This window comes from Anolis sagrei, chromosome X, assembly GCF_037176765.1.
Source record: "Anolis sagrei isolate rAnoSag1 chromosome X, rAnoSag1.mat, whole genome shotgun sequence".
Taxonomy (NCBI): domain Eukaryota; kingdom Metazoa; phylum Chordata; class Lepidosauria; order Squamata; family Dactyloidae; genus Anolis; species Anolis sagrei.
In genome coordinates this window covers 3,133,588-3,160,584 of record NC_090034.1, presented here as the reverse complement: position 1 = coordinate 3,160,584, position 26,997 = coordinate 3,133,588, and the positions used below count along the sequence as shown (strand labels likewise).

The 26,997-nt window shown below is 44.4% G+C and overlaps 1 protein-coding gene across 8 annotated transcripts in view; it reads right to left on the bottom strand.

The window, feature by feature from the left end:
* Positions 1-26,997, bottom strand: part of LOC132780024 (SUN domain-containing protein 1) — a 135,290-nt gene that overhangs the window by 9,074 nt on the left and 99,219 nt on the right. For all 8 annotated transcript variants that reach the window (XM_067461208.1, XM_067461210.1, XM_067461206.1 and 5 more), the window contains 6 exons: positions 25,029-25,167; positions 19,623-19,877; positions 13,676-13,760; positions 8,090-8,205; positions 5,589-5,756; positions 3,056-3,148 (listed from right to left, as the gene is read on the bottom strand). In XM_067461208.1, coding sequence (XP_067317309.1) covers positions 3,056-3,148; positions 5,589-5,756; positions 8,090-8,205; positions 13,676-13,760; positions 19,623-19,877; positions 25,029-25,167 — 856 coding nt within the window. The remainder of the gene's footprint in view (positions 1-3,055; positions 3,149-5,588; positions 5,757-8,089; positions 8,206-13,675; positions 13,761-19,622; positions 19,878-25,028; positions 25,168-26,997) is intronic.

The following is a 26,997-nucleotide window of genomic DNA, read 5'->3' as shown; positions in this document are numbered from 1 at the left end:
GCTGTGTTTTTCAGTGTTTTTATGAGTGAGGGTCACTCGTTGGCCCGAGAGGTGTATTGTGTCCAAATTTGGTGTCAATTCATCCAGTGGTTTTTGAGTTATGTTAATCCCACAAGCGAACATTACATTTTTATTTATATAGATGTGGTTTTGCCCATGCGCAGTAGCATCTTTTGACTTTTTTAGCCTTTTAAGTCCCTTCTGATGTTAGGACATTAAGATCGTCTGGGGAGGCCCTGCTCTCGATCCCGCTGGCTTCACAATCACGCCTGGAGGGGACAAGAGACAGGGCCTTCTCAGTGGTGGCCCCTCGGCCGAGGAACGCCCTTCCTGCAGATATTAGATCGGCCCCCTCCCTATTGGCATTCCGGAGGAGAGTGAAGACCTGGCTGTTTGAACAGGCATTCGACTAAGCAGTGTGATTGATTGACTGACTATCGGAACACGGAATAATGGACAACGAGTTTGGATTCTGATTTCATTGATGAGACCTGATAGATTTGTTATGTATTGATGTATTGAATGCTGATGTTTAATGACTTGTGATGCTATTGCTTTTAAATGCCTAATGATTTTGTATTGTGTATACCTAAATTGTTGTAAACCGCTCTGAGTCGCCTAAGGGCTGAGAAGAGCGGTACACAAATAAAGTAAATAAGTAAATAAATAATAAATTCTGATGTGTTTTTCAGTGTGTTTATGAGTGATGGTCACTCGTTGGCCTGAGAGGTGTCTTGTGTCCAAATTTGGTGTCAATTCGTCCAGTGGTTTTGGAGTTATGTTCATCCCACAAACAAACATTACATTTTTATTTATACAGATGTCAAATAAACAAAACAAAATCATTAACCAATAAAGTAGTTGGGATGCGGTGGCGTAGTGGGTTAAACCAGGCCTGGGCAGACCTTCTAACTTGGTGGCTGCATGCTAGCACTCCCTGCTAAGAGGACTGGCTGCCCAGTGAGGGAAGGAAGGAAGGGAAGGAAAGAAAGAAGGAAGGAAAGATGGAAGGAGAAAGAGGGAGAGAGGGAAGGAAGGAGATGGAGAAAGACTGGGGTAAGGATGAAGGAAAGAAAAGGAGGGAAGGATGGGAAGGAGGAAGGAACGAGAGAAGGAAAAAAGTACGGAAGGGAGAGAGGGAAGGATGAGAGGAGAAAGAGAGATGGAATGAGGGAGGTAAAAGGGAAAGAAGGAAAAAAGCAAAGAAAAAGAGATGGAAGGGAGCAAGAGAAGGGTGAAAGGAAAAGATAAAGGAAAGAAAAAAGGGAAGGAAGGAAGGACAAAATGGAGGAAGGCTGGAAGGAGGAAGAAAAGAAAGAAGGAAGGAAGAAAGGAAGGAATGGATGGAAGGAGAAAGAGGGAGAGAGGGAAGGAAGGATGAACGGGTGGAAGGGAAAGAGATGGAAGGAGAAAGGGTGGTAAGGAGGAAGGAAAGAGACAAGGAAGGAAAGACAGAAGGGAGGGAGGGAAGGAAAGAAGGAGGAAAGAAAGAGAAAGATGGAAGGAGAAAAAGGGAGAGAGGGAAGGAAGGATGAAAGGGTGAAAGGGAAGGAAGGGGATGGATGGAGAAAGAGGGGATAAGGAGGAAGAAAGGAAAAGGTAGGAAAGACAAAAGGGAGGGTAGGGAGGAAGGGAAGGAGGAAGGGAAGGAGAAAGGAAAGAGAGAAGGAAGAAAAGATGGAAGGGAAGGATGGAAGGAGAAAGAAGGAGAGAAGGAAGGAAGGATGAAAGGGTGGAAAGGAAGGAAGGAGATGGACGAGAAAGAGGAGAGCAAGGAGGAAGGAAAGAGAGAAGGAAGGAAAGACAAAAGGGAGGGAAGGAAGGAAGGGAGGGAGAAAGAAAAGAGAGAAGGAAAGAAGGATGGAAGGAGAAAGAGGAAGAGGAAAAAGGGAAGGAAGGAAAAAGAGAAGGAAGGGAGGGATCAAGAGAAGGGTGGAAGGAAACATAAAGGAAAGAGAAAAGGAAGGAAAGTCAAAAGAGAAGGAAGGAAGGAGAAAGAGAGAGAAGAAGGACAAAAGGGAGGACGGGAGGGATGGAGGGAGAAAGCGAGAAAGGAAGGAGATGGATGGAGAAAGGGGGTAAGGAGGAAGGAAAGAGAGGTGGAAGGAAAGACAAAAGGGAGGGAGGGAAGGAAAGGGAAGGAGGAAGAAAAGAGAGAAGGAAAGAAGGACGAAAGGGAGGAAGGGAAGGATGGAAGGAGAAAGAGAGAGGAAGGAGGGAGGTAAAAGGAGGGGGGAATCCTTTAGGTGTAGAAATATTATTATTATTAATTATTATTAAACTTTATTTGTACCCCGCTAGCATCTCCCGAAGGATTCGATGCGGCTTACACAGGCCGAGGCCTCAACACATAACATAGCAATACAAACTAGGCAAATCAAACAATTAAAAACAGGATAAAGCAAATAAACAACAGGCAAAAGCAATACACTAAAACACAATAAAACTGGGCCAGGCCAAAGTAATGGGTACAAGAATTAAAAGTGCTGATGTGACAGGAGGTGTATATGAGGCTTCAAGGGCAAGTGCGATGTGCAGCAGTCATTGGTTTTGATAAGGTGCTTATGGGACTTGGTAGTGGAGATTTCCTAATCTGGGAAAGCGCCTCGGAAAAGCCAAGTCTTCAAGTTCTTTCTGAAGACTGCCAGTGTGGGGGCCTGTCTAAGGTCTTTGGGGAGGGTGTTCCAGAGTCGGGGGGCCACCACGGAAAAGGCCCTGTCCCGCATCCCCACCAAGCGTGCTTGCAATGCAGGTGGGATCACGAGCATCCAGATGACCGAAGTGAGCGTGTGGGTTCGTAGATGGAAATGCGGTCATACAAGTAAGCTGGTCCCAAACCGTTCAGGGCTTTGTAGGTAAGCACCTGCACCTTAAATTGAGCTCGGAATATAAACGGCAGCCAGTGGAGCTCCCTGAACAGGAGGGTTGACCTCTCTCTGTAAGGAGCCCCAGTTAACATCCTGGCTGCTGATCGTTGGACCAGTTGGAACAGAAACAGAAAGAAGCAAAAGGCAAGACAATTTAATAGCCACATCTTCGAAGAATGCGGACATACCGTTACTTGGAACATTTGCAATGGCTCTCCATCTTGATCATACGTATATTGCCCCAGAAGGACACCTTCTTCTTGGTACTCATCTTCAAGACCCTGCCAATACAATTATTATTATTATTATTATTATTATTATTATTATTACTAATTTTATTTCGATACCGCCTTTCTGTTGTGGCTCAGCCAGAAGCTGAAGACGAGGGGATGGTCCAGTCAGAGGTTGTGAGGAATGATGGGATCTCCAGTGTGGGAAATAAGGGGATTTTGGATCCTGATTCTGCGGGGCAGAATGCGTCTGTGTCTGGCCAGGAAGAAACAGCTTCAGAGCAGGGAGGAGATGGAGATGCTTTGGCTTTGGAAGATAAACAAGACCTTTCCCAAGTCGTTCCTTGGCAATGGAAGATAAGGAGCTGGAAGGGAGAGATCTTTCCCCTGGGAAAACACCTGAGGTTAGTAGGAATATGAGGCTCAGTTTACGGGATGAGGGAGTCAGATTACGGAAGTCACAGAGACTTCTTTGAAACAGACCAGTGAGAAATCCTTAAAACAGTCAAAGGTTTGACTTTATGGCTTGTGGATCAGGGTTGTTTACTGAAAGGGTTAGATCAGGCAACACCGCGTTGAAGTGTACACCTTGGGTCTTGTTCCTGTTCCACGTTCATGTCTTATGTCTAAGATATTTGGGAAACTCTTGTGCTCATGTTCATGGATTCATGTTTTGGAAGAAGTTCCTGGTTATGGATGTATGCCTATGTTTTGATTTCTGTTTTTTTCATGGACCTTGTCAATTTTGAACAGAACTTTGATGTTTGGATTATTGCCTTCTGAAAATCTTTTTCTTGTTGCTTTTTGGACACTGCTTTTTACGTTGCCTTCTACCTTTTTATATTTTTTTTTTTCAAGAAACGGTTCTGTTCAGGCATGGGCAAACTTGGGCCCTTTCTCCAGGTGTTTTGGACTTCAACTCCCACAATTCCTAACAGCCTCAGGCCCCTTCCTTTTCCCCCTCAGCCGCTTAAGCCCTAGAAAGAGAGAGCTAACATCTACGGCATTGAAGAAAGGCATTTAAAGTGTATTGACGAGGGCTTTCATGGCCAGAATCACTGGGTTGTTGTAAGTTTTTCAGGCTGTATGGCCATGTTGCAGAAGCATTCTCTCCTGACGTTGCACTCACATCTATGGCAGGTGTCCTCAGAGAATGTGAGGTCATTCTCAGAGGTTGTGAATACCAAAACACCCGGAGGGCCAATGTTGGGCCATACTTGGTGTAGACATACTATGAGTGAGGAGGGTTCAAGCCCAATGAAAGCATTCCTGACAGATGTTAGCTCTCTTCTTCTAGGGCTTAAGCAGCTGAGGGGGAAAAGGAAGGGGCCTGAGGCTATTAGGAATGGTGGGAGTTGGAGTCCAAAACACCTGGAGAGAGGGCCCAAGTTTGCCTATGCCTGAACAGAACAGTTTATTGAAGAAAGTAAATATAAAAAGGGAGAAGGCAACATAAAAAGCAATATCCAAAAAGCAATAAGAAAAAGGTTTTCAAAAGGCAATAGTCCAAACATCAAAGTTCTGTTCAAAATTGGCAAGGTCCATGAAAAAACCAGGAATCAAAACATAAGCATACATCCATAACCAGGAACTTCTTCCAAAACATGAATCCATGAACATGAGCACAAGAGTTTCCCAAATATCTTAGACATAAGACTTGAACGTGGAACAGGAACAAGACCCAAGGTGTACACTTTAACGCAGTGTTGCCTGATCTAACTCTTTTAGTAAACAACCCTGTAATTTAAGGTCCACAAGCCATGAAGTCTGGTCTGTTTCAAGGAAGTCTCTGTGACCTCCATCATCTGAGTCTGGTTTACTTAGCACTACTGGACTCTTCTATGGCTAAGTCAAGGTCTATTTCCCCCATTTCTATGGCGAGCCTCATACTCCTACTAACCTCAGGTGTTTTCTATGGCAAAAGTGAATTCCGCTCAGAGTGCAACACTTTCTCTCCACAAGGAATCAGAAATCTTAAAGTGCCTTAGACTTCTTGCCAAAGACATATATGTAAGATTTATTTAAAATTTCAAACTAGCTTTGCCATTGTAAAATAAATAAAAAGATGTACAAAAAATAGAAGTTATACAACTGCCAAAGAGGCTCAGAGAGAGAGAGAGAGAAAGGAAGTACCCATTTAATGGTAGGATTTCACAAAGACCAGAGTCAAGCCTCAGGACAACGGTGATGCAATACTAAGAATAGCCGAAATATTATGTACAAGAATAGGTTTCTATCAACGACCATTACATCTTGACTTTCCAGTTCTAGTCAAACACGAAATAAACAGATGTACAGATTTAGCTCTCCTTGGTGTTTTATGTTTTGTTTGAGGGTCTTTTGTTTTGATTGTTTGGGTACATGGACATGCTAATTTGGGCTTTTAAAAAAGTGATCTCAAATTTATTATTTCCCACTCGAAATCCTAAAAGAATTGCCCTCGTGCCCACACTGGCCTACTTTGCTTTTATTTTGACCAAGGGAAACTTACATAGACTGAGAAATCCTTTGGCGCGCTCGTAATATTGCCCGTCGGCGAAAGTGTTTTTGGTATATGTTCCAGGGTGAAGGCGGTGGGGTGGATCACCATCGAGAGGCGCACAACCAGGTATCCCTGGGATCCTTTGAAGGCCCAGCAGTTCCCGGGATACATGTCAGGCTACGAGGAAGAAAGACAAATGGGAAACGAGCCAGTCAGTAAGCAAGATTGGTTGTGACCCACACACAGACACAGTTCCCAAGTTACAAACAAGTGAGGTTCTGTAAGTTTGTGCGACGACATTTCACTACTTCAGTCCTTTTCCAGGTGTCTTTTTATGTGTGACGATGTGGGGGGAAAAATATTTTCTTTTAAATCTTTTTACTGCCTTGTATTGATGTATTTTCCCCTTTTTAAATTGGCTGGATCTTTCTTGTGAGCTTTTACCTTGAGGCTTTTATATTACAGGCTTAAGACACTCTTGTAGTAGACGAAGTAACAAAGTTTATTTATAGCTTCTGGCTCCAATGCTTATGGTTACATTTGTGTGTTCTGTTACAGTCTTACATTCAATATCCTTCACTTAGTTAACTTTTCTTATCAAACTTCAACTGTTTCACATCAACAAATATGTTACTTTTTCATACACTCTTGACAGAACTATATTCCGCCTTAAATCACACTGGCACTTCTTTATTTTCCTTAAAACTTAAGCTCCATTTTTTAACTGCTTTTCTCTCACAGAAGTTCCTAACTGTCCTTCACAAACAGGAATCCCTAACTGAAACTTTTTGACTCTCTAACTGCCTATTTTTAAACTTAACTCCGCCTCTTTGGAATGTTCAGCTCTCTTTCCCCCAACTGCCATTCTGGCTCAGTGGCCCTTTCAAATCCTGGCCTACACTCATCTGCATACAACCAATCGGCTGCATGTATGCAAATTAATCATGCCTCTACTGTTGCTACCCTATTTCTGCCAATTCTGCCACATTGCAACATAGAGCTATACATCAAAAATTTAACCTAGATCAACAAATTCACTACAGTTTGTTCTTAAGTTGAATTTGTATACAATTCTGGTCTGGCCAGAGCGAAGAGAGAAGGGGGCAGAAGATAGTTCCATCTTGTCTTCTGTGCTTTACTAATAATTATATTATATATCCTGCAGTCCCTATTGTCCCTATATATTATATTATATTATACTAATATAATATAATATAATAATGTATATCCATATAATATTTATAATATGATAATGTAATACAATATAATACTAATAATAATGCAATATTATAATTATATATTTTATTTTACATGTAATATTACTAATAATATTACAATATAATGGTATAGTACAATATAGTAAAATATAAATCTGATATTGTACTTTGCTAATAATGTAATATAATCTATATAAATAAAAATGTAATCTTCGTTTGTGGGAGTAACAGAACTCAAAAACCACTAGACGAATTGACACCAAATTTGGACACAAGACACCTAACAACACAATGTATGTCCTTCACTAAAAAAAATTGATTTTGTCATTTGGGAGTTGTAGTTGCTGGGATTTATAGTTCACCTACAATCAAAGAGCATTCTGACCTCCACCAATGATGGAATTGAACTAAATGTGGCACACAGGATTAGAAGGGTTTGGTGGGCATTGGCCTTGAGTTTGGGAGTTGTAGTTCACCTACATCCAGAGAGCACTGTGGGCTCAAACAATGATGGATCTGGACCAAACTTGGCACAAATATTCCATATGCCCAGATATGAACACAGATGGAATTTGGGGGAAATAGACCTTGACATTTGGGAGTTGTAGTTACTGGGATTTATAGTTCACCTACAATCAAAGAGCATTCTGAACCCCACCAACGACAGAACTGGGGCAAATTTCCCACGGAGAACCCCCATGACCAACAGAAAATACGTAAGGCCATCCAGTCCAACTCCCTTCACCAGCGCAAGAAAACGTAAACAAAGCCCTCCTGACAAAGAGCCATCCAGCTATAGATAGAGATCAGTGTTTCTCAACCTTCCGAATGCCGTGACCCCTTAATACAGTCCCTCATGTTATGGTGACCCCCAACCATAAAATTATTTTCATTGCTACTTCATAACAGTCATTTTACTACTGTTATAAATCATAATATAAATATCAGATATGCAATAGGTATTTTCATTCACTGGACCAAACTCCGTGGGAAATACCGAATGCACTCACATGTAAATGCTAGTGGGGTTGGGGGAGGATTGAACCAATCTTTACTGGAAATGCTCTCAGGGGCATGCAATACCACACAGCACACATTCACGGATGCATTTGAGGAAATCTTTGCCAGATATTCTCCATAGTTCTGATGATGGGAATCTCAAAGGGATGCATGGGTGCCAATTGAACTTGACCAAGGATGTTCTTCTCCCAAATTGATACTGGAGCAACTTCAACAAACATGTTTAAATCCCTGCAAGCGTTCTATAAAATGTAACGCGTTTCAATTAATTACCTGGATCACGACCCGAGGAGACTGCGAGAAGTACCACAGAGGAATGCCAAAGAGGCTGATCAGCGCTGTTTTGGTTTCGTAGGTCTCTGAACAGCGGGTGCTCAAAACGCTGCCACCTCAAAGGAAGACACAAACAGAACATTCACTTTTATTTATTAGAGGGTAATACACATTTTATTTTCAACACAACCAGATCAGCCTCGGGCCGGCTTCGGACCTCACTCAAGGTTTTCAACTCCTGTGATGTGGCGGCAAAAAAGGCCAATGGGATGTTGGCCTGCATCAATAGGAGCCTAGTGTCTAGATCCAGGGAAGTCCTGCTTCCCATGCTCTCTTCCGCTTTGGTTAGACCACTTTACCTGGAATATTGTGTCCAATTCTGGGCACCACAATTCAAGAGAGATATTGACAAGCTGGAATGTGTCCAGAGGAGGGCGACTCTAATGATCAAGGGTCTGGAGAACAAGCCCTATGAGGAGCGGCTTAAGGAGCTGGGCATGTTTAGCCTGAAGAAGAGAAGGCTGAGAGGAGACATGATAGCCATGTATAAATATGTGAGAGGAAGCCACAGGGAGGAGGAGGGAGCAAGCTTGTTTTCTGCTTCCCTGGAGACTAGGACGCAATGGAGCAATGGCTTCAAACTACAAGAGAGGAGATTCCATCTGAACATGATTGTGAGAGCCGTTCAGCAGTGGAACTCTCTGCCCCGGAGGGAGTGTGGTGGAGGCTCCTTCTTTGGAAGCTTTTAAACAGAGGCTGGATGGCCATCTGCCAGGGGTGCTTTGAATGCAATTTTCTTGCTTCTTCGCAGAATGGGGTTGGACGGGATGATGGCCCAGGAGGTCTCTTTCAACTTGAGAATTCTAGGATTCTAACTCCCACAATTCCTAACAGCCAACCGGCTGAACTAGATGCTAATTCCCAGTGACAATGCTGCTCAACATGGTGGTCTGCAGACTGGGGCATCCCGAGCTATCATTTGATGGTCCCCAGCATATTTCCAATATACAATAATAGCGTGGCACAAAAATGGTACCAGCTCTTGCCACACTAAGGCCGAAAAGTCTAGTTTGCCACAACTCACATCAGAGAGCATGAGAAACACTGCATCCAGTGCCTGCGACGACACATTTCTCATTCTGCATTTCTGGATGCTTGCCATAGATGCAGGCAAAACGTTAGGAGAGAATGCTTCTAGAACATGGCCATATAGCCCGAAAAACCTACAAAAACCCAGTGATTCTGGCCAGGAAAGCCTTCAACAATATATTTCTCATTCTATCTCAAACCCTTGTCTATTATCCGACCTTCTTACACATCAACTCTATTCATGTCTGATCTAAAGCCTGCTGTACCTCCAAGTAGTCCTTCCTTCCTTCCCTTCCACCCTTTCATCCTTACTTCCTCTCTTTCCAACTTCTTTCTCCTTCCTTCCTTCCTTCCTTCCTCTCCAACTTCTTTCTCCTTCCCTCCCTACTTTCGTCCTTCCTTCCTCTCTTTCCAACTTCTTTCTCCTTCCTTCCTTCCTTCCTTCCTTCCTTCCTTCCTTCCTTCCTTCCTTCTCTCCCTCCCTCCTTTTGTCCTTCCTTCTTCCTCTTTCCAACTTCTTTCTCCTTCCTTCCTTCCTTCCTTCCTTCCTTCCTTCCTTCCTTCCTTCCTTCCTTCCTTCCTTCCTTCCTTCTCTCCCTCCCTCCCTCCCTCCCTCCCTCCTTTCTTCCTCTCTTTCCAACTTCTTTCTCCTTCCTTCCTTCCTTCCTTCCTTCCTTCCTTCCTCTCCAACTTCTTTCTCCTTCCCTCCCTACTTTCGTCCTTCCTTCCTCTCTTTCCAACTTCTTTCTCCTTCCTTCCTTCTCTCCCTCCCTCCTTTTGTCCTTCCTTCTTCCTCTTTCCAACTTCTTTCTCCTTCCTTCCTTCCTTCCTTCCTTCCTTCCTTCCTTCCTTCCTTCCTTCCTTCCTTCCTTCTCTCCCTCCCTCCCTCCTTTCTTCCTCTCTTTCCAACTTCTTTCTCCTTCCTTCCTTCCTTCCTTCCTTCCTCTCCAACTTCTTTCTCCTTCCCTCCCTACTTTCGTCCTTCCTTCCTCTCTTTCCAACTTCTTTCTCCTTCCCTCCTTCCTTCCTTCCTTCCTTCTCTCCCTCCCTCCCTCCTTTTGTCCTTCCTTCTTCCTCTTTCCAACTTCTTTCTCCTTCCTTCCTTCCTTCCTTCCTTCTCTCCCTCCCTCCCTCCCTCCTTTCTTCCTCTCTTTCCAACTTCTTTCTCCTTCCTTCCTTCCCCCCTTTCATCCTCCCTTCCTTCCCTCTCTCCTTCTTTGTGTTTAATCTCTGTTCTGTGTATTTTAATATGTATTTTATAGAAATATGTTTATATATATATATGTTATAGAAATGTGCACATTTGTATATTTTTACAATGTTTATGTGTTTTAATTGTGCTGTGACCCGCCTCGAGCCATGAGGAGGGTAAAGAAACATTACTATTATTATTGTTGTTGTTATTATTATTATTATTATTATTATTATTATTATTATTATAACATATTTGAACAAATTCAGATTGTGGGATTCATTTTCTGACATTTTCTGCTACTTCCGCTGGGAAGTGGCAGCCAATAGTGAAAGGACCAAGGCAGTGACATCTCCAGCTCATCCTTTGTTTGGGTCTCAGCCAGCACGTCAATGACTTAAATCAAGACATAGTTTTCTAAGATCTACAGAGACACTCGCTGGAACACCCCAGCAAGCGAGAGTCCAAAAGTGGCAGGCTCAAACCCAGAACCTCAATCAATGGCTGATACCAGATGAGAGACTCTCTCCTGGGCACACAGAAGACGGCGCGACTTGGAAGGCGCTGAACAGACTGCGCTCTGGCACCACGAGATGCAGAGCCAACCTTCAGAAATGGGGCTACAAAGTGGAATCCTTGACATGCGAGTGTGGAGAAGAGCAAACCACTGACCACCTGCTGCAATGCAACCTGAGCCCTGCCACATGATGCACCATGGAGGACCTCATTGCGGCAACACAAGAGGCACTCCAAGCGGCCAGATACTGGTCAAAGGACATTTAATCAACTACCAAGCTTGCAAATTTTGTGTTTTGTTTTTTTCTTATATGTTAAAAAATGCAATACAACTGTTTGGTTTGCTCCTGACATGATAAATAAATATATTTTCTGACAGCCACTTGCCCATCTTCTGAAAATGGGAATATCTGCTAGCAAAATTAGAAATAATAATAATAATAATAATAATAATAATAATAACTTTATTTGTATACCAGTCTATCTCCCCTAGGGCACTCAGGGCCATTTCCACACAGGCAAAGCATTCGATTACCAATACAAAACATACAGAGTAGCCATTCAAAACACAGACAAAAAAACTATTAATACAATCATATACATTTAAAAACCAGTTTTGGAACTATTCCATCGTGCAAAATTAAACTACCAATGGCCCAAATTTCAAAGTGGGTCTAGAAAGTTATGAAAGGGCTGGGTCGGGGGGTGTTACAAAGTGCAAAGATAAGTCCTAATTGAAGGCCTGAGTGAGGCCTGGGGCTACTCATTTCCAGAGCCTGCTGAGGAACTATAAAAGGTCTGGGCCAGGGCTAGTACCACAAGGTGGCAGAGGACCGTGGGAGTGGGTAAAGTGCAGGGCAGGGTCCTAACTGATGGCCAGGATAAGGCCTGGGCTAATCATGTTCAAAGGCCTGCTGGAACCACCAAGTCTTCAGGTCCCTGCAGAAGGAGGTTAGTGATGGAGCCTGTCTTATCTCTCTGGGGAGGGCGTTCCAGAGATGGGGAGGCAACCACCGAGAAGGCCCTCTCTCTTGTCCGCGCCAACCATGCTTGGGGCGGTGGTGGGAGCGAGAGAAGGGCCTCCCTGGTGGATCTTAGAGCCCGTGCCAGGGGAGATGTGATCATGGAGATAGGTGGGGCCTATCTCCATGGTCATTTATTTATTTATGGCATCGTAAATTAGTTAAATTAGCCTCCCCGCATAGAGCGGTACCTAGATTTCCTACTTGACAGATGCAACTGTCTTTCGGGCTGCATAGGTCAACAGCAAGCTAGACTAGTAATGGGCAGGAGCTCACTCCGACCTGGGCTGGCTTCGAACTCATGACCTCTTGGTCAATAGCGATTTAATGCAGCTGGCTACTAACTAGCTGCACCACAACCCGGTCATAACCTGCACTTTGAATTGGGCCCGCCAACTTATCAGCACCCAGTGGAGCTGTTTTAATAAGGGTATTGTGCACTCCTTATAATTAGCTCCAGTTGACCAACCAATGCCAGAAGGGACAGAGTTTTATCTATGCTGATGATCGTGCCATTACTGCTCAAGCAGGGAGCTTTGAGATGGTTGAACAGAAGCTCGCCGGAGCTCTAGGTGCCCTTACTGCCTATTACCAGCTGATCCCTAATCCATCTAAAACACAGACATGTGCCTTTCATCTCAAGAACAGTCAAGCATCCCGAGCTCTGAGGATTATTACCTGGGAAGGAAGGAATCCCACGGGAGCATTGCAGCGCACCCAAATATCTGGGAGTCACTCTGGACCGTGCTCTTACCAACAAGAAGCACTGCCTGAACATCAAGCAAAAAGTGGGTGCTAGAAACAATATCATATGAAAGCTGACTGGCACAACCTGGGGATCACAACCAGACACAGTGAAGACATCTGCCCTTGCGCTATGCTACTCTGCTGCTGAGTATGCATGCCCAGTGTGGAACACATCTCACCACACTAAAACAGTGGATGTGGCTCTTAACGAGACATGCCACATTATCACGGGGTGTCTGCGCCCTACACCACTGGAGAAATTACACTGCTTAGCTGGTATTGCCCCACCTGACATCCGCCGGGAAGTAGCAGCCAATAGTGAAAGGACCAAGGCAGAGACATCTCCAGCTCATCCCCTGTTTGGGTATCAGCCAGCACGTCAAGGATTAAATCTAGAAATAGTTTTCTAAGATCTACAGCTGGAACATCTCAGCAAGCGAGAGTCCAAAAGTGGCAGGCTCAAACCCAGAACCTGAATCAATGGCTGATACCAAAGGAGAGACTCCCCCCTGGGCACACAGAGGACTGGGCAACATGGAAGGCGCTGAACAGACTGCGCTCTGGCACCACGAGAGGCAGAGCCAACCTCAAGATATGGGGCCACAAAGTGGAATCCACGACATGTGAGTGCGGAGAGGAGCAAACCACTGACCACCTGCTGCAATGCAACCTGAGCCCTGCCACATGCACGATGGAGGACCTCCTTGCGGCAACACCAGAGGCACTCCAAGGGGACAGATACAGGTCAAAGGACATTTAATCAGCTACCAAACTCACAATTTTTGTATTTTGTCTGTTTGTTTGTTTTGTTCTGTTAGAAATGTAATATAATTGACTGGTTGCCCTGACATGACAAATAAAAATAAATTGGGCCCGTCAACCTATCGGCACCCAGTGGAGCTGTTTTAATAGGTGTGTTGTGCACTCCTTATAATTAGCTCCAGTTAGAAATCTAAATGCATTTACTCCTGTTTCCCAATCTACGACAGGCTAAACTCCTCCTCCCACCTCAATACTTACCCCCAGATTCCAAAGCGAAGTCCACCATGCCAGTCTTGTCTTGAGAGAACAGCTTCAGTGCATTGTTGACAATCAGGCGCGCTTGCTGCAAACACAGAAGGAAGGGACGAGAGAAAGTGTGGGGATACTTTAGTCCTGGGCTTTTGCACGTGAATGGATCCATGACATTGCATGTTATCAAGGAAGCATCTTCTCAGCAAAGCTTATATTGTATACTCATCTCTGTGTACGAACCCACACGATCTCTTCATTCATCTGGAGAGGCCCCGCTCTCGATCCCACCAGCCTCGCAGGTGCGATTGGTGGGGATGAGAGAGAGGGCCTTTTCGGTGGTGTCCCCTCGACTCTGGAACTCACTCCCTAAGGACATCAGGCAGGCCTCAACCCTGGCAGTCTTTGGGAGGAGCTTAAAGACGTAGCTGTTCCAGTGTGCCTTCCCGGAATAATGATCCCATAGCACAGTGTTTCTCAACCTGGGGGTCAGGACCCATGAGGGGGTCGTGAAGGGGTGTGAGAGGGGTCGCCAAAGACCATCAGAAAACACAGTATTTTCTGATGGTCATGGGGATTCCATGTGGGAAGTTTGAGCCAATTCTCTCATTGATGGAGTTCAGAATCTTCTTTGATTGTAATGAACTATAAATCCCAGCAACTACAACTCCCAAAAGTCAAGGTCTGTTTTCCCCAGGCTCCACCAGTGTTCACATTTGCGCATATTGAGTATTGGTGCCAAATTTAGTCCAGATCCACCATTGCATGAGTCCACAGTGCTCTCTGGATATAGGCGAACTACAACTCCCAAACTCAAGGTCAATACCCACCAAACCCTTCCAGTGTTTTCTGTTGGTCATGGGAGTTCTGTGTGGCAAATTAGGTTCAAATCCATCGCTGGTGGAGTTCAGAATGCTCTTTGATTATAGGTGAACTATAAATCCCAGCAACTACATCTCCCAAATTACAAAATCAATCCTCCCCCAACCCCACTAACATTTACATGTGGGTGCATTGGGTATTTGTGCCCAGTTTGGTCCAGTGAATGAAAATACATATTGCATATCTAATATTTACATTATGATTTATAAGGTAAAGGTAAAGGTAGTCCCCTGACACTGAGTCCAGTCATGTCTGACTCTGGGGTGTGGTGCTCATCTCCATTTCTAAGCCGAAGAGCCAGCGTTGTCCGTAGACACCTCCAAGGTCATGTGGCCGACATGACTGCATGGAGCGCCGTTACCTGAACATTAGGAAGAACTTCCTGACTGTGAGAGCCGTTCAGCAGTGGAACTCTCTGTCCAGAGGAGGGCGACTAAAATGATCAAGGGTCTGGAGAACAAGCCCTATGAGGAGCGGCTTAAGGAGCTGGGCATGTTTAGCCTGAAGAAGAGAAGACTGAGAGGAGACATGATGAGAGCCATGTATAAATATGTGAGAGGAAGCCACAGGGAGGAGGAGGGAGCAAGCTTGTTTTCAGCTTCCTTGGGGACTAGGACGCAATGGAACAATGGCTTCAGACTACAAGAGAGGAGATTCCACCTGAACATGAGGAAGAACTTCCTGACTGTGAGAGCCGTTCAGCAGTGGAACTCTCTGCCCCGGAGTGTGGTGGAGGCTCCTTCTTTGGAAGCTTTTAAGCAGAGGCTGGATGGCCATCTGTCAGGGGTGATCTGAATGCAATATTCCTGCTTCTTGGCAGAATGGGGTTGGACTGGATGGCCCATGAGGTCTCTTCCAACTCTTTGATTCTATGATTCTATGACTGTGAGAGCTGTTCAGCAGTGGAACTCTCTGCCCCGGAGTGTGGTGGAGGCTCCTTATTTGGAAGCTTTGAAACAGGGGCTGGATGGCCATCTGTCAGGGGTGATTTGGATGCAATATTCCTGCTTCTTGGCAGAATGGGGTTGGACTGGATGGCCCATGAGGTCTCTTCCAACTCTTTGATTCTATGATTCTATAATTCTACCTTCCCGCCGGAGCGGTACCTATTGATCTACTCACATTTGCATGTTTTCGAACTGCTAGGTTATGATTTATAACAGTAGTAAAATGACTGTTATGAAGTAGCAACAAAAACAATGTTATGGTTGGGGGTCACCACAACATGAGGGACTGGATTCGGGGGTTACGGCATTAGGAAGGTTGAGAAACACTGCCATAGCACTTTGTCCCTCCAAAGCACTTTATATGTTTAGGTCTGCTCGTATGTCTTTCCATAAACGCCACTATTCACCTTTTCGTCCATGCCTCAGCACTATTTCCAATTCTAATTTTTACATTTGGCCTTCCCATAGTTTTTAATTGTATGTTGTCTTATTGATAATGTTATATGTTTTATCGTCTATGTTTTATTTTAATTGCTTGTATTGTTGTGATTATTACTTGTATTGTTGTGTTTGGGCTCGGCCTCCTGTAAGCCGCATCGAGTCCCTTGGGGAGATGGTAGCATAGAATCATAGAATCATAGAATCAAAGAGTTGGAAGAGACCTCCTGGGCCATCCAGTCCAACCCCATTCTGCCAAGAAGCAGGAATATTGCATTCAAATCACCCCTGACAGATGGCCATCCAGCCTCTGCTTAAAAGCTTCCAAAGAAGGAGCCTCCACCACACTCCGGGGCAGAGAGTTCCACTGCTGAACGGCTCTCACAGTCAGGAAGTTCTTCCTCATGTTCAGATGGAATCTCCTCTCTTGTAGTTTGAAGCCATTGTTCCGCGTCCTAGTCTCCAAGGAAGCAGAAAACAAGCTTGCTCCCTCCTCCCTGTGGCTTCCTCTCACATATTTATACATGGCTATCATATCTCCTCTCAGCCTTCTCTTCTTCAGGCTAAACATGCCCAGTTCCCTAAGCCACTCCTCATAGGGCTTGTTCTCCAGACCCTTGATCATTTTAGTCGCCCTCCTCTGGACACATTCCAGCTTGTCAATATCTCTCTTGAATTGTGGTGCCCAGAATTGGACACAATATTCCAGATGTGGTCTAACCAAAGCAGAATAGAGGGGTAGCATGACTTCCTTAGATCTAGACACTAGGCTCCCATTGATGCAGGCCAAAATCCCATTGGCTTTTTTTGCTGCCACATCACATTCCTGGCTCATGTTTAACTTGTTGTCCACGAGGACTCCAAGATCTTTTCCACACGTACTGCTCTCAAGCCAGGCATCGTCCCCCATTCTGTCTCTTTGCATTTCATTTTTTCTGCCAAAGTGGAGTATCTTGCATTTGTCACTGTTGAACTTCATTTTGTTAGTTTTGGCTACTCATCTCTCTAATCTGTCAAGATCGTTTTGAATTCTGCTCCTGTCCTCTGGACTATTGGCTATCCCTCCCAATTTGGTGTCATCTGCAAACTTGATGATCATGCCTTCTAGCCCTTCATCTGGGGCTAGAAGGTACAAATAAAGTATTATTATTATTATTATTATTATTATTATTATTCTCCTATTTGTAACTGCTATCAGGATCTTAAAGTCAGTACTTCCAGTGTACAGCAATCTGAATTTTCTTGGCAAGTCACAGGCTGTAGTGTTTTAAAGATCGATGCCTAGAGATTAAATTCCATTATAGTACAGTGTTTCTCAACCTTCCTAATGCCACGACCCCTTAATACGCTTCCTCATATTATGGTGACCCCCAACCATAAAATTAGTTTCATTGCTACTTCATAACTGTCATTTTGCTGCTGTTATGAATAGTAATGTAAATATCTGATATGCAGGATGTATTTTCATACACTGGACCAAATTTGGCACAAGGACCCAATACACCCAAATTTAAATACTGGTGGGATTGGGGGAGGGCATTGATTTTGTCCTGTGGGAGTTGTAGTTGCTGGGATTTGTAGTTAACCTACAGTCAAAGAGCATTCTGAACTTCACCAATGATGGAATTGAATCAAACTTGGCACACAGAACTCCCATGACCAAGAAGAGAAAGTACTGGGAGGATTTGGTGGGTATTGACCTTGAGGTTTTGGAGTTGTAGTTCACCTACATCCAGAGAGCACTGTGGACTCAAACACTAATGGATATGGGCCAAACTTGGCACAAATTCTCAATATGCCCAAATGTAAACACTAGTGGGGTTTGGGGAAAATAGACCTTGACATTTGGGAGTTGTGGTTACTGGGATTTATAGTTCACCTACAATCAAAGAGCATTCTGAACCCTGCCAACGATTGAATTGGGACAAACTTCCTACACAGAATCTCCATGACCAACAGAAAATAGTGTTTTCTTGTGGTCTTTGGTGACCCCTCTGACACCCCCTCACGACTCCTCCAGGGGTCCCGACCCCCAGGTTGAGAAACACTGGTATAGTACAATATAGTAATATGTAATCCTGATATTGTACTATGCTAATAATATAATATATTGTATATACATATGTTGTTGTTCATTCGTTCAGTCGTCTCCGACTCTTCGTGACCTCATGGACCAGCCCACGCCAGAGCTCCCTGTCAGCCGTCACTATCCCCAGCTCCTTCAAGGTCAGTCCAGTCACTTCAAGGATGCCATCCTGTGCTGAGTATGCATGGCCATTGTGGAACACATCTCACCATGCTAAAACAGTGGATGTGGCTCTGAATGAGACATGCCGCATTATCATGGGGTGCTTGCGCCCTACACCACTGGAGAAATGACACTGCTTAGCCGGGATTGCACCACCTGACATCCGCCGGGAAGTAGCAGCCAATAGTGAAAGGACCAAGGCAGAGACATCTCCAGCTCATCCCCTGTTTGGGTATCAGCCAGCATGTCAACGACTTAAATCTAGAAATAGTTTTCTAAGATCTACAGAGATACTCGCTGGAACACCTCAGCAAGCGAGAGTCCAAAAGTGGCAGGCTCAAACCCAGCACCTCAACCAATGGCTGATACAGAATGAGAGACTCTCCCCTGGGCACACAGAAGACGGGGCGACTTGGAAGGCGCTGAACAGACTGCGCTCTGGCACCACAAGATGCAGAGCCAACCTCAAGAAATGGGGCCACAAAGTGGAATCCACGACATGTGAGTGTGGAGGAGAGCAAACCACTGACCACCTGCTGCAATGCAACCTGAGCCCTGCCACATGCACCAGGGAGGACCTCCTTGAGGCAACACCAGAGGCACTCCAAGTGGCTGGATAATGGTCAAAGGAAATGTAATCAACTACCAAGTTTGCAAACTTTGTGTTTTTTTATATGTTTGTTTGCTTTGTTCTGTTAGAAATGTAATACAATGTTCTGGTTGCTCTGACACGACAAATAAATAAATCCACCCATCTTATATTATATTATTATTATATTGTATTATTATATTATATACATATAATAATTATAATATTATAATGTACTACAATATAATAATAATAAAATATTATAATTATATATTTTCTATCACATGCCTCACAGGCACGCCTGGCGGGGACGAGAGAGAGGACCTTCTTGGTGGTGGCCCCCCGGCTGTGGAACACTCTCCCTGTAGACATCAGACAGGCGCCCTCCCTTACGTCTTTCCGCAAAAGCCTAAAAACATGGCTATTTGAGAAGGCATTTAATTAAGTGCTACAATAATTTGGTAAGGACGACTGGAACGGAATATGGATTATGAGATTGGTTACGATTCTACTATGAGACGGAGCGGATTATTTAGTGTAATTATATAACTGTTGTATTGTGGATATGTTGTTTTGTTATTGCCTTTTGTAAATTGCCTTTTATATGTTGTACACCGCCGTGAGTCGCCCCAAGGGCTGAGAACGGCGGTCTACAAATGCAGCAAATAAATAAATAAATAAATGTAATATTACTAATAATATTACAATATAATGGTATAGTACAATATAGTAATATAGTAACTATTTATCTCTGCCCACCCCCAAAACCCATTATTGCAAGTTATTTCAAGAGAATCTGATTGCAAATGGGAAGCCCTAAAAAGAGCTTTTTTTTTTTCCAGTGTTGCTCACCGCTTCTGTGATGCCTGCAATCCCAGCTTCGTTCACCACACTGGTGACCACCTCCGACGTTGACTTGGCGTTTGCGACAGACATGTGCAGAGTGATGTTCCTGAGGATCTGGGACTCCAAGTCTTGCAACAAAACCCGCAAGTCACTCTTGCTCACAAATTTGGACGTCAGCCACTGAAGCAGCGATTCCGGCAAATCTCCTTGTTGGCGACCAAAAAGAATGAATTTGACGGATTCTTTAACCTGAGCGTCTACCTACAAACAGAGGATTCAATAGGTTATAATACCGATCTTACATCTCTTCCAAAACAGAAGTCTGCATTTATGACTGTATCCATCAACATGGCGTATGGCTATAGGACGCGTATGGCTACAGGCTCATTGTTTACCTTGGAGAAAGTTCTGTTTGTTAGCCACCCAAATCATTCATATTACAAATTCTAGATAATGTATCAACTAGGCTTGTGCAAATTAATCATATCTCGTCATAAATCAAAACTAATTCGGTATTTTCATATTTACGATAAGTTATTTGATGCACGGGCATGGTCCGTGCCAAAAATTAAAGAATCAAAATGTATGTATTTATTATTTATTTAAAATGTTTATATTCCGCCCTTCTCACCCCAAAGGGGACTCAGGACTGATCACAGCGTATGTATCCGGCAAACATTCAATGCCAGGACAAGAATTCATATACGCATACATAAACAATAATAGTATTTATCTCAGTATTAAAATACACCGTTTAAAACCGTCCTGGTGCCATCACCGCTCAAGCAGGGAGCTTTGAGATGGTAGAACAGAAGCTCTCCGAAGCTCTAGGTGCTCTTACTGCCTATTACAGGGAAAACCAACTGATCCCTAATCCATCTAAAACACAGACATGTGCCTTTCACCTCAAGAACAGACAAGCATCCCGAGCTCTGAGGATTATTACCTGGGAAGGAAGGAATCCCACTGGAGCATTGCAGCGCACCCAATTACCTGGGAGTCACTCTGGACCGTGCTCTGACCTACAAGAAGCACTGCCTGAACATCAAGCAAAAAGTGGGTGCTAGAAACAACATCATACGAAAGCTGACTGGCACAACCTGGGGATCACAACCAGACACAGTGAAGACATCTGCCCTTGCGCTGTGCTACTCTGCTGCAGAATACGCATGCCCAGTGTGGAACACATCTCACCACACTAAAACAGTGGATGTGGCTCTTAATGAGAAATGCCGCATTATCACAGGGTGTCTGCGCCCTACACCACTGGAGAAATTACACTGCTTAGCCGGTATTGCACCACCTGACATCCGCCAGGAAGCAGCAGCCAATAGTGAAAGGACCAAGGCAGAGACATCTCCAGCTCATCCCTTGTTTGGGTATCAGCCAGCACGTCAACGACTTAAATCAGGAAATAGTTTTCTAAGATCTACAGAGACACTTGCTGGAACACCTCAGCAAGTGAGAGTCCAAAAGTGGCAGGCTCAAACCCAGCACCTAAATCCATGGGTGATACCAGATGAGAGACTCCCCCCTGGGCACACAGAAGACGGGGCGACTTGGAAGATGCAGAGCCAACCTCAAGAAATGGGGCCACAAAGTGGAATCCACGACATGCGAGTGTGGAGAAGAGCAAACCACTGACCGCCTGCTGCAATTCACCCTGAGTCCTGCCACATGCACAAGGGAGGACCTTCTTGTTGCAATACCAGAGGCACTCCAAGGGGCCGGAGACTGGTCAAAGGACATTTCATCAACTACCAAGTTTGCAAAATTTGTGTTTTTTTAAAAAATCTGTGTGTTTGTTTTGTTCTGTTAGAAATGTAATACAATGTTCTGGTTGCGGATGACATGATAAATAAATACCGTCCTGGTCATCTGCGTCATCTCTAATTGGCCTGGTAATTTTTTCTTAAGAGGGGTTTTAAAAACTCTAAAATCAGGACAGTAAATAAACAGCAACACTCAGAAAACAGGGGAATTCCAGACAGGAAATAGTTAGGGCCAGTTAACACCTCCCAACAAAGGATTTGCCCAGGCAAGAAGCAGCAGCCAGGCTTTGAAGCTGCAAGGTCATTTAAAGCACCGGGACTGTGGCGCAGCTGGCTGGTTGGTCATGAGTTCGAAAGGTCATGAGTTTGAAGCCAGCCCAGGTCGAAGTGAGCTTCCAATCAATTTGTGTAGCTTGCTGTCGACCTTTGCAGCCCGAAAGACAGTTGCACCTGTCAAGTAGGAAATTTAGGTACTGCTTATACGGGGAGGCAAATTTAACTAATTTATGAGGCCATAAAAATCTCCAGCAAGCATGCAAAGAATGAGGAAGGACTTAATCAGTGTTACAAATGGTCAGTGAAGCAACAGCTCCCTTGGTGGCCAGAATACCCTCATGAAAAGCTGGAATGTTAAATATCCTCTGAGTGTCTGTCTATATATGTTGTGTGTCTATGGCACTGAATGTTTGCCACGTATATGTCCATTGTAATCTGCCCTGAGTCCCCTGCGGGGTGAGAAGGGCAGAATAGAAATACTGTAAATAAATAAAATAATAAATAATGTGAATCAAGGTAGCCAATGGCAATATTCACACCTGCCTCCAACAGACAAGAGTTCTTTCTCCCACCCTGATATATAAACTCCAATTGCCTAGTTTCCAACAGACCTCACCACCTCTGCCAAAGATGTGGGTGAAACGCCAGGAGAGCATGCTTCTAGAACGTGGCCAGACAGCCCAGAAAACTCAGAACAACCCAGTGTTTCAGGCCATGAAAGCCTTCGACAATATATTAAGAAGGGGTTGTTTCTTAAGTTTCACTTCCGACAACCTCTGAGGATGCCTGCCATAGATGTGGGTGAAACGCCGGGAGAGCATGCTTCTGGAACATGGCTAGACAGCCCGGAAAACTCACAACAACCCAGTGTTTCAGGCCATGAAAGCCTTCGATGACACATTAAGAAGGGGTTATTTCTTAAGTTTCACTTCCGACAACCTCTGAGGATGCCTGCCATAGATGTGGGTGAAACGCCGGGAGAGCATGCTTCTGGAACATGGCTAGACAGCCCGGAAAACTCACAACAACCCAGTGTTTCAGGCCATGAAAGCCTTCGACGACACATTAAGGGGTTGTTTCTTAAGTTTTGATTCTTTCTGAAGTCTCTCTCTGTGACGCAGTAAAAAAATAACAGAGCAACCAAACCCTGCTGAGAAGCGAAGCCAAACGTGTTGGCATGCCTCTCAGCCAATGGCTTTTAAGTTCCAGAGCAGGGTGCATTTGTGATTGGAAAGGGATTGAGGGAGGTAAAGCTCAAGGCAGGCAGGCAGAGAAGAGAGAGACATCAGAGATTGAAGGAAGAAGGGGCGCAGAGAAGGGAGACAGACTATTAGCTTGCAGTGAGAAGATGGGGAGAAGGAGAAGGAGGAGGCCATTGATGGCTGGCTGGTAGTGGCCAACTTTAACCTTTAGAGTTATATTGCTGGCTGTATTAGTCTCTTGCACAAAGGGGCAAGAGACTGCCTTGGAAACTGGACACAGTATCTAAAATTAAAAATTCCCTAAAAACCAGGGGATGTATTTATTTATTATTTATTTGTTTACGACACCCTGAAGGGGACTTAGAGTGGCGTACATAAGTGGCATTATTCCATGCCCAAAACAACAACAATTAAAAGCAATTAAATAACAATTTTAAACAACATATGTAAATATTAGGGATGTGCTAATCATTCTGAAACTTGGGTGGTGGTGGGGGGATGTTGGGGTTCAGCCTGCGTGTGAACCTGAACCTGATTCTCTGATTGCTGAACCTGAACCTGATTCTCTGATTGTATTTCTCCCTGATGGTAATGAAAATGTTGATTCTGAGGTCAGTGGCGTGGAAAGTGAAACTACACATTCTGATGAGAATGTTGTAGAGCCAAGCGGTGATAGCTCTTCAGAGGAGTACACACCTGGCTTCCTTAATGAGGATAGAAAGGGACAGATTTGGAAAAACAGGAGTGAATCGCAGAGTCTGCAAAGGTCAAACAGATTAAGGGAAAAGGAAACACAGGCTTCAAAGCCTGGAGGCGTGTCACGAAATAGTTGCAGAGCCAAGCGGTGATAGCTCTTCAGAGGAGTACACACCTGGCTTCCTTAATGAGGATAGAAAGGGACAGATTTGGAAAAACAGGAGTGAATCACAGCGTCTGCGAAGGTCAAGCAGATTAAGGGAAAAGGAAACAGGCTTCAAAGCCTGGAGGCGTGTCACGAAACAGTTTCTTCAGTTTTAAGTGCCTCTCGCAGGGTTTTCTTGTTAGATCAGGCATCGTTTAGACTGAGGCATTACCTTGGCAGATTTCCCTGTTTCCCGTGGCCTACATCCCAAGAGGCTTCTAGTGCTCCAAGTACCGTTAGTGGTTTGCTAACAGGTTCCAGGTTTTTACAGTGTTGCTTTTGGAATTTTGATCTAATTCATGGATATTCCTGACTGCTGAATATTACTGTGGCTTTTTGACTTTGCCTTTTCCTCTATTTTGTGACCATTTTTCATCAATAAAAAGGGATTGTTTTTTCCCACAGTCAAGTGTGGTGGATGGTTATCTTATGGTCTCGTTTCCTGCTCTGGGTTGCAACAGGGGAGAGGAATAATGCCCAACTTGTGCTGTGTAATTGTAGAGAAATTCAAAGACATGACTTTTATAGTTTGCGTTTTTAAAAAAGGTTTTTGGTAAAAGTCAAACAAATTGCCCAAAAAAATCAAAAGATGAGTGAGATGTTCTGAAATTTGGGCTGCAGAGTGGGGTTGCAATGCTCAATGTGTTCTACCTTCGTAGCAAGTTTTACCCCAATAGCTGTAAAAATGAGGGAGAAAGGAATCCCAGAAGCCCCCCAGGTGTGCAAATACTGCGGAATTACAATTACTATAACGAAATAGTTTCGTTACTCTCATTATAGTAACGAATTTTTTTTTTACTAACAATGCTTTAGAAACACTTTAGAAACTAAAAGCCCCCCTGATTTTGGAATGACTTTTTATTGATCGCACATGCCTGGTAGCAACCCTCTGTTTCCAGACACATTTGTGTTGCAATTTCACGTTTATTGTTAAGTTGGTGCACAAGCCTAGCAGAACAATTCCAGAAACTGTAAGAGGAGACTTCCTGACTGTGAGAGCCGTTCAGCAGTGGAACTCTCTGCCCCGGAGTGTGGTGGAGGCTCCTTCTTTGGAAGCTTTTAAGCAGAGGCTGGATGGCCATCTGTCAGGGGTGATTTGAATGCAATATTCCTGCTTCTTGGCAGAATGGGGTTGGACTGGATGGCCCAGGAGGTCTCTTCCAACTCTTTGATTCTAGGATTCTATGATTCTATGTAAAATGCTATGTCAGAACGGAGAGCAAAAATGCAAGACATTAAATTGGATTTCTTCTGGAGTTACCTTTTCCTGGAGCATATCCACCGAGGCGCAGCTCGCTTTCACACCCTGTGAGTTTAGCAGCTCTGATTTCACATGAGCCAACTCAAGTTCCAGGAGTTTAATCTTGGACAAGAAATGCTGGTTTTGTTCATCCATGTCACTGATGCAGAAAACGGGGGGAAAAGACAGGTTTTCAATTGTTAATGGCCATTTGAATTATAGTTCTTGTTACTAGTCCTACCAATAGTAGTAGTCATCGTATCCTGCCTTTCTCCCAAAACTGGGACTCAAAGTAGCTTACAATTAAAAGAAGCATACAGTTAAATACAAGGAAATGTATTCACAATATTAGAAGGTGGTTGTGACAATGAGCCCTTTGCAACACTTGGGCTTCCTGTTCTAGATGCAAATTCTCATTATATACAATGGTGTAGTTCAGGTTTGGGGGACCAGATATGACCCCTTGGGCTCTTTTCTTGGGCCCTCTTCTCTCTCACCATCCTATCTTTCCTTCCTTCCTTCCTTCCTTCCTTCCTTCCTTCCTTCCTTCCTTCCTTCCTTCTCTCTTTCCTTCCTCCTTACATCCCTCCCTTACCTCCTTTCTTTCTTTCACCCTTTGTACTTCCTTCCCTCCCTCTTTCCTCTCTTTCTCTTTCCTTCCCTTTTGTCTTTCCTTCCTTCTCTCTTTCCTCCCTCCCTCTCCTTCCACCCTTTTGTCCTTTCCGTCTCTTTCCTCCCACCCTTCCTTTCCTCCCTCCCTCCCTTCCTTTCCACCCTTTCATTCTTCCTTCCTTCCCTCTTTTCTCCTCTTTCTCCTTCCTTCCCTCTTTCCTTCCTCCCTCCCCTTCCACCCTTTCGTCTTTTCCTTCCTCCTTCCCTCCCTCTCTTCCACCCTTTCATTCTTCCTTACTTCCCTCTTTTTCCCTACCTCCCTCTCTTTCTCCTTCCTCCCGTCTTTACCTCCTTCTCTCTTTCCTCCCTCCCTCCCTTCCTTCCCCTCCACCCTTTCATTTTTCCTTCCTTCCCTCTTTCTCCTTCCTTTCCTTTTCTTTCCTTCCTTCTCTCTCTCCTCCCTCCCTTCCCCTTTCATCCTTTCCTTCTCTCTTTCCTTCCTCCCTCCCTTCCTCTCTTCCTTCCATCCTTCCCTTCCAACCTTTCATTCGTTACTTCCCTCTTTTCCCTCCCTCCCTCTCTTTCTCCTTCCTCCTCTGTCTTTACTTCCTTCTCTCTTTCCTCCCTCCCTCCCTCCCTTCCTTCCCCTCCACCCTTTCATTTTTCCTTCCCTCTTTCTCCTTCCTTTCCTTTTCTTTCCTTCCTTCTCTCTCTCCTCCCTCCCTTCCCTTCCCCTTTCATCCTTTCCTTCCCTCTTTCCTCCCTCCCTTCGTTTCCACCCTTCCTCCTTCCCTTCCACCCTTTCATTCTTCCTCCCTTCCCTCTTTTCTCCCCTCCTCTTTCTTCTTCCTTCCCTTTTGTTTTTCCTTCCTTCTTTCTTCCCTCCCTCCCTTTCCACCCTTTTGTCCTTTCCTTCTTTCCTTCCTCCTTCACTTCCTGAATTTTGTCTCCTTTCCTTCCCTCTTTCCTCCCTCCCTCTTTCCTTCCTTTCGTCTTCCCTCCCTTCCTCCATTCCCTTCCACCCTTCCTTCCTTCTCTTTTTTCCTTCCTCCTTTCCTCCCTTCACTTTCTGCCTCCAAAAGAGAAGAGGAAGGGGAGAAAAGGGCAGGGAGGGGGCTTGGGGAGAACCCCCCCAGCCCGCCCATCCAGATCCGTCCTGCTACACACCTCCCAAGTTAAAAAGTTTGCCAATAGTTGGTGTAGTTCAATGATGACCTTATCTATCTATCTATCTATCTATCTATCTATCTATCTATCTATCTCAAAATCAAACTGTGCAGTTTTCTATGGGGGGACATTTTCAAGCCATGGGTTCTTGAATCATATTTCAAATCACATCAGAGATGTTAAAGTAGAACCATTACCATTGGTTTATTGG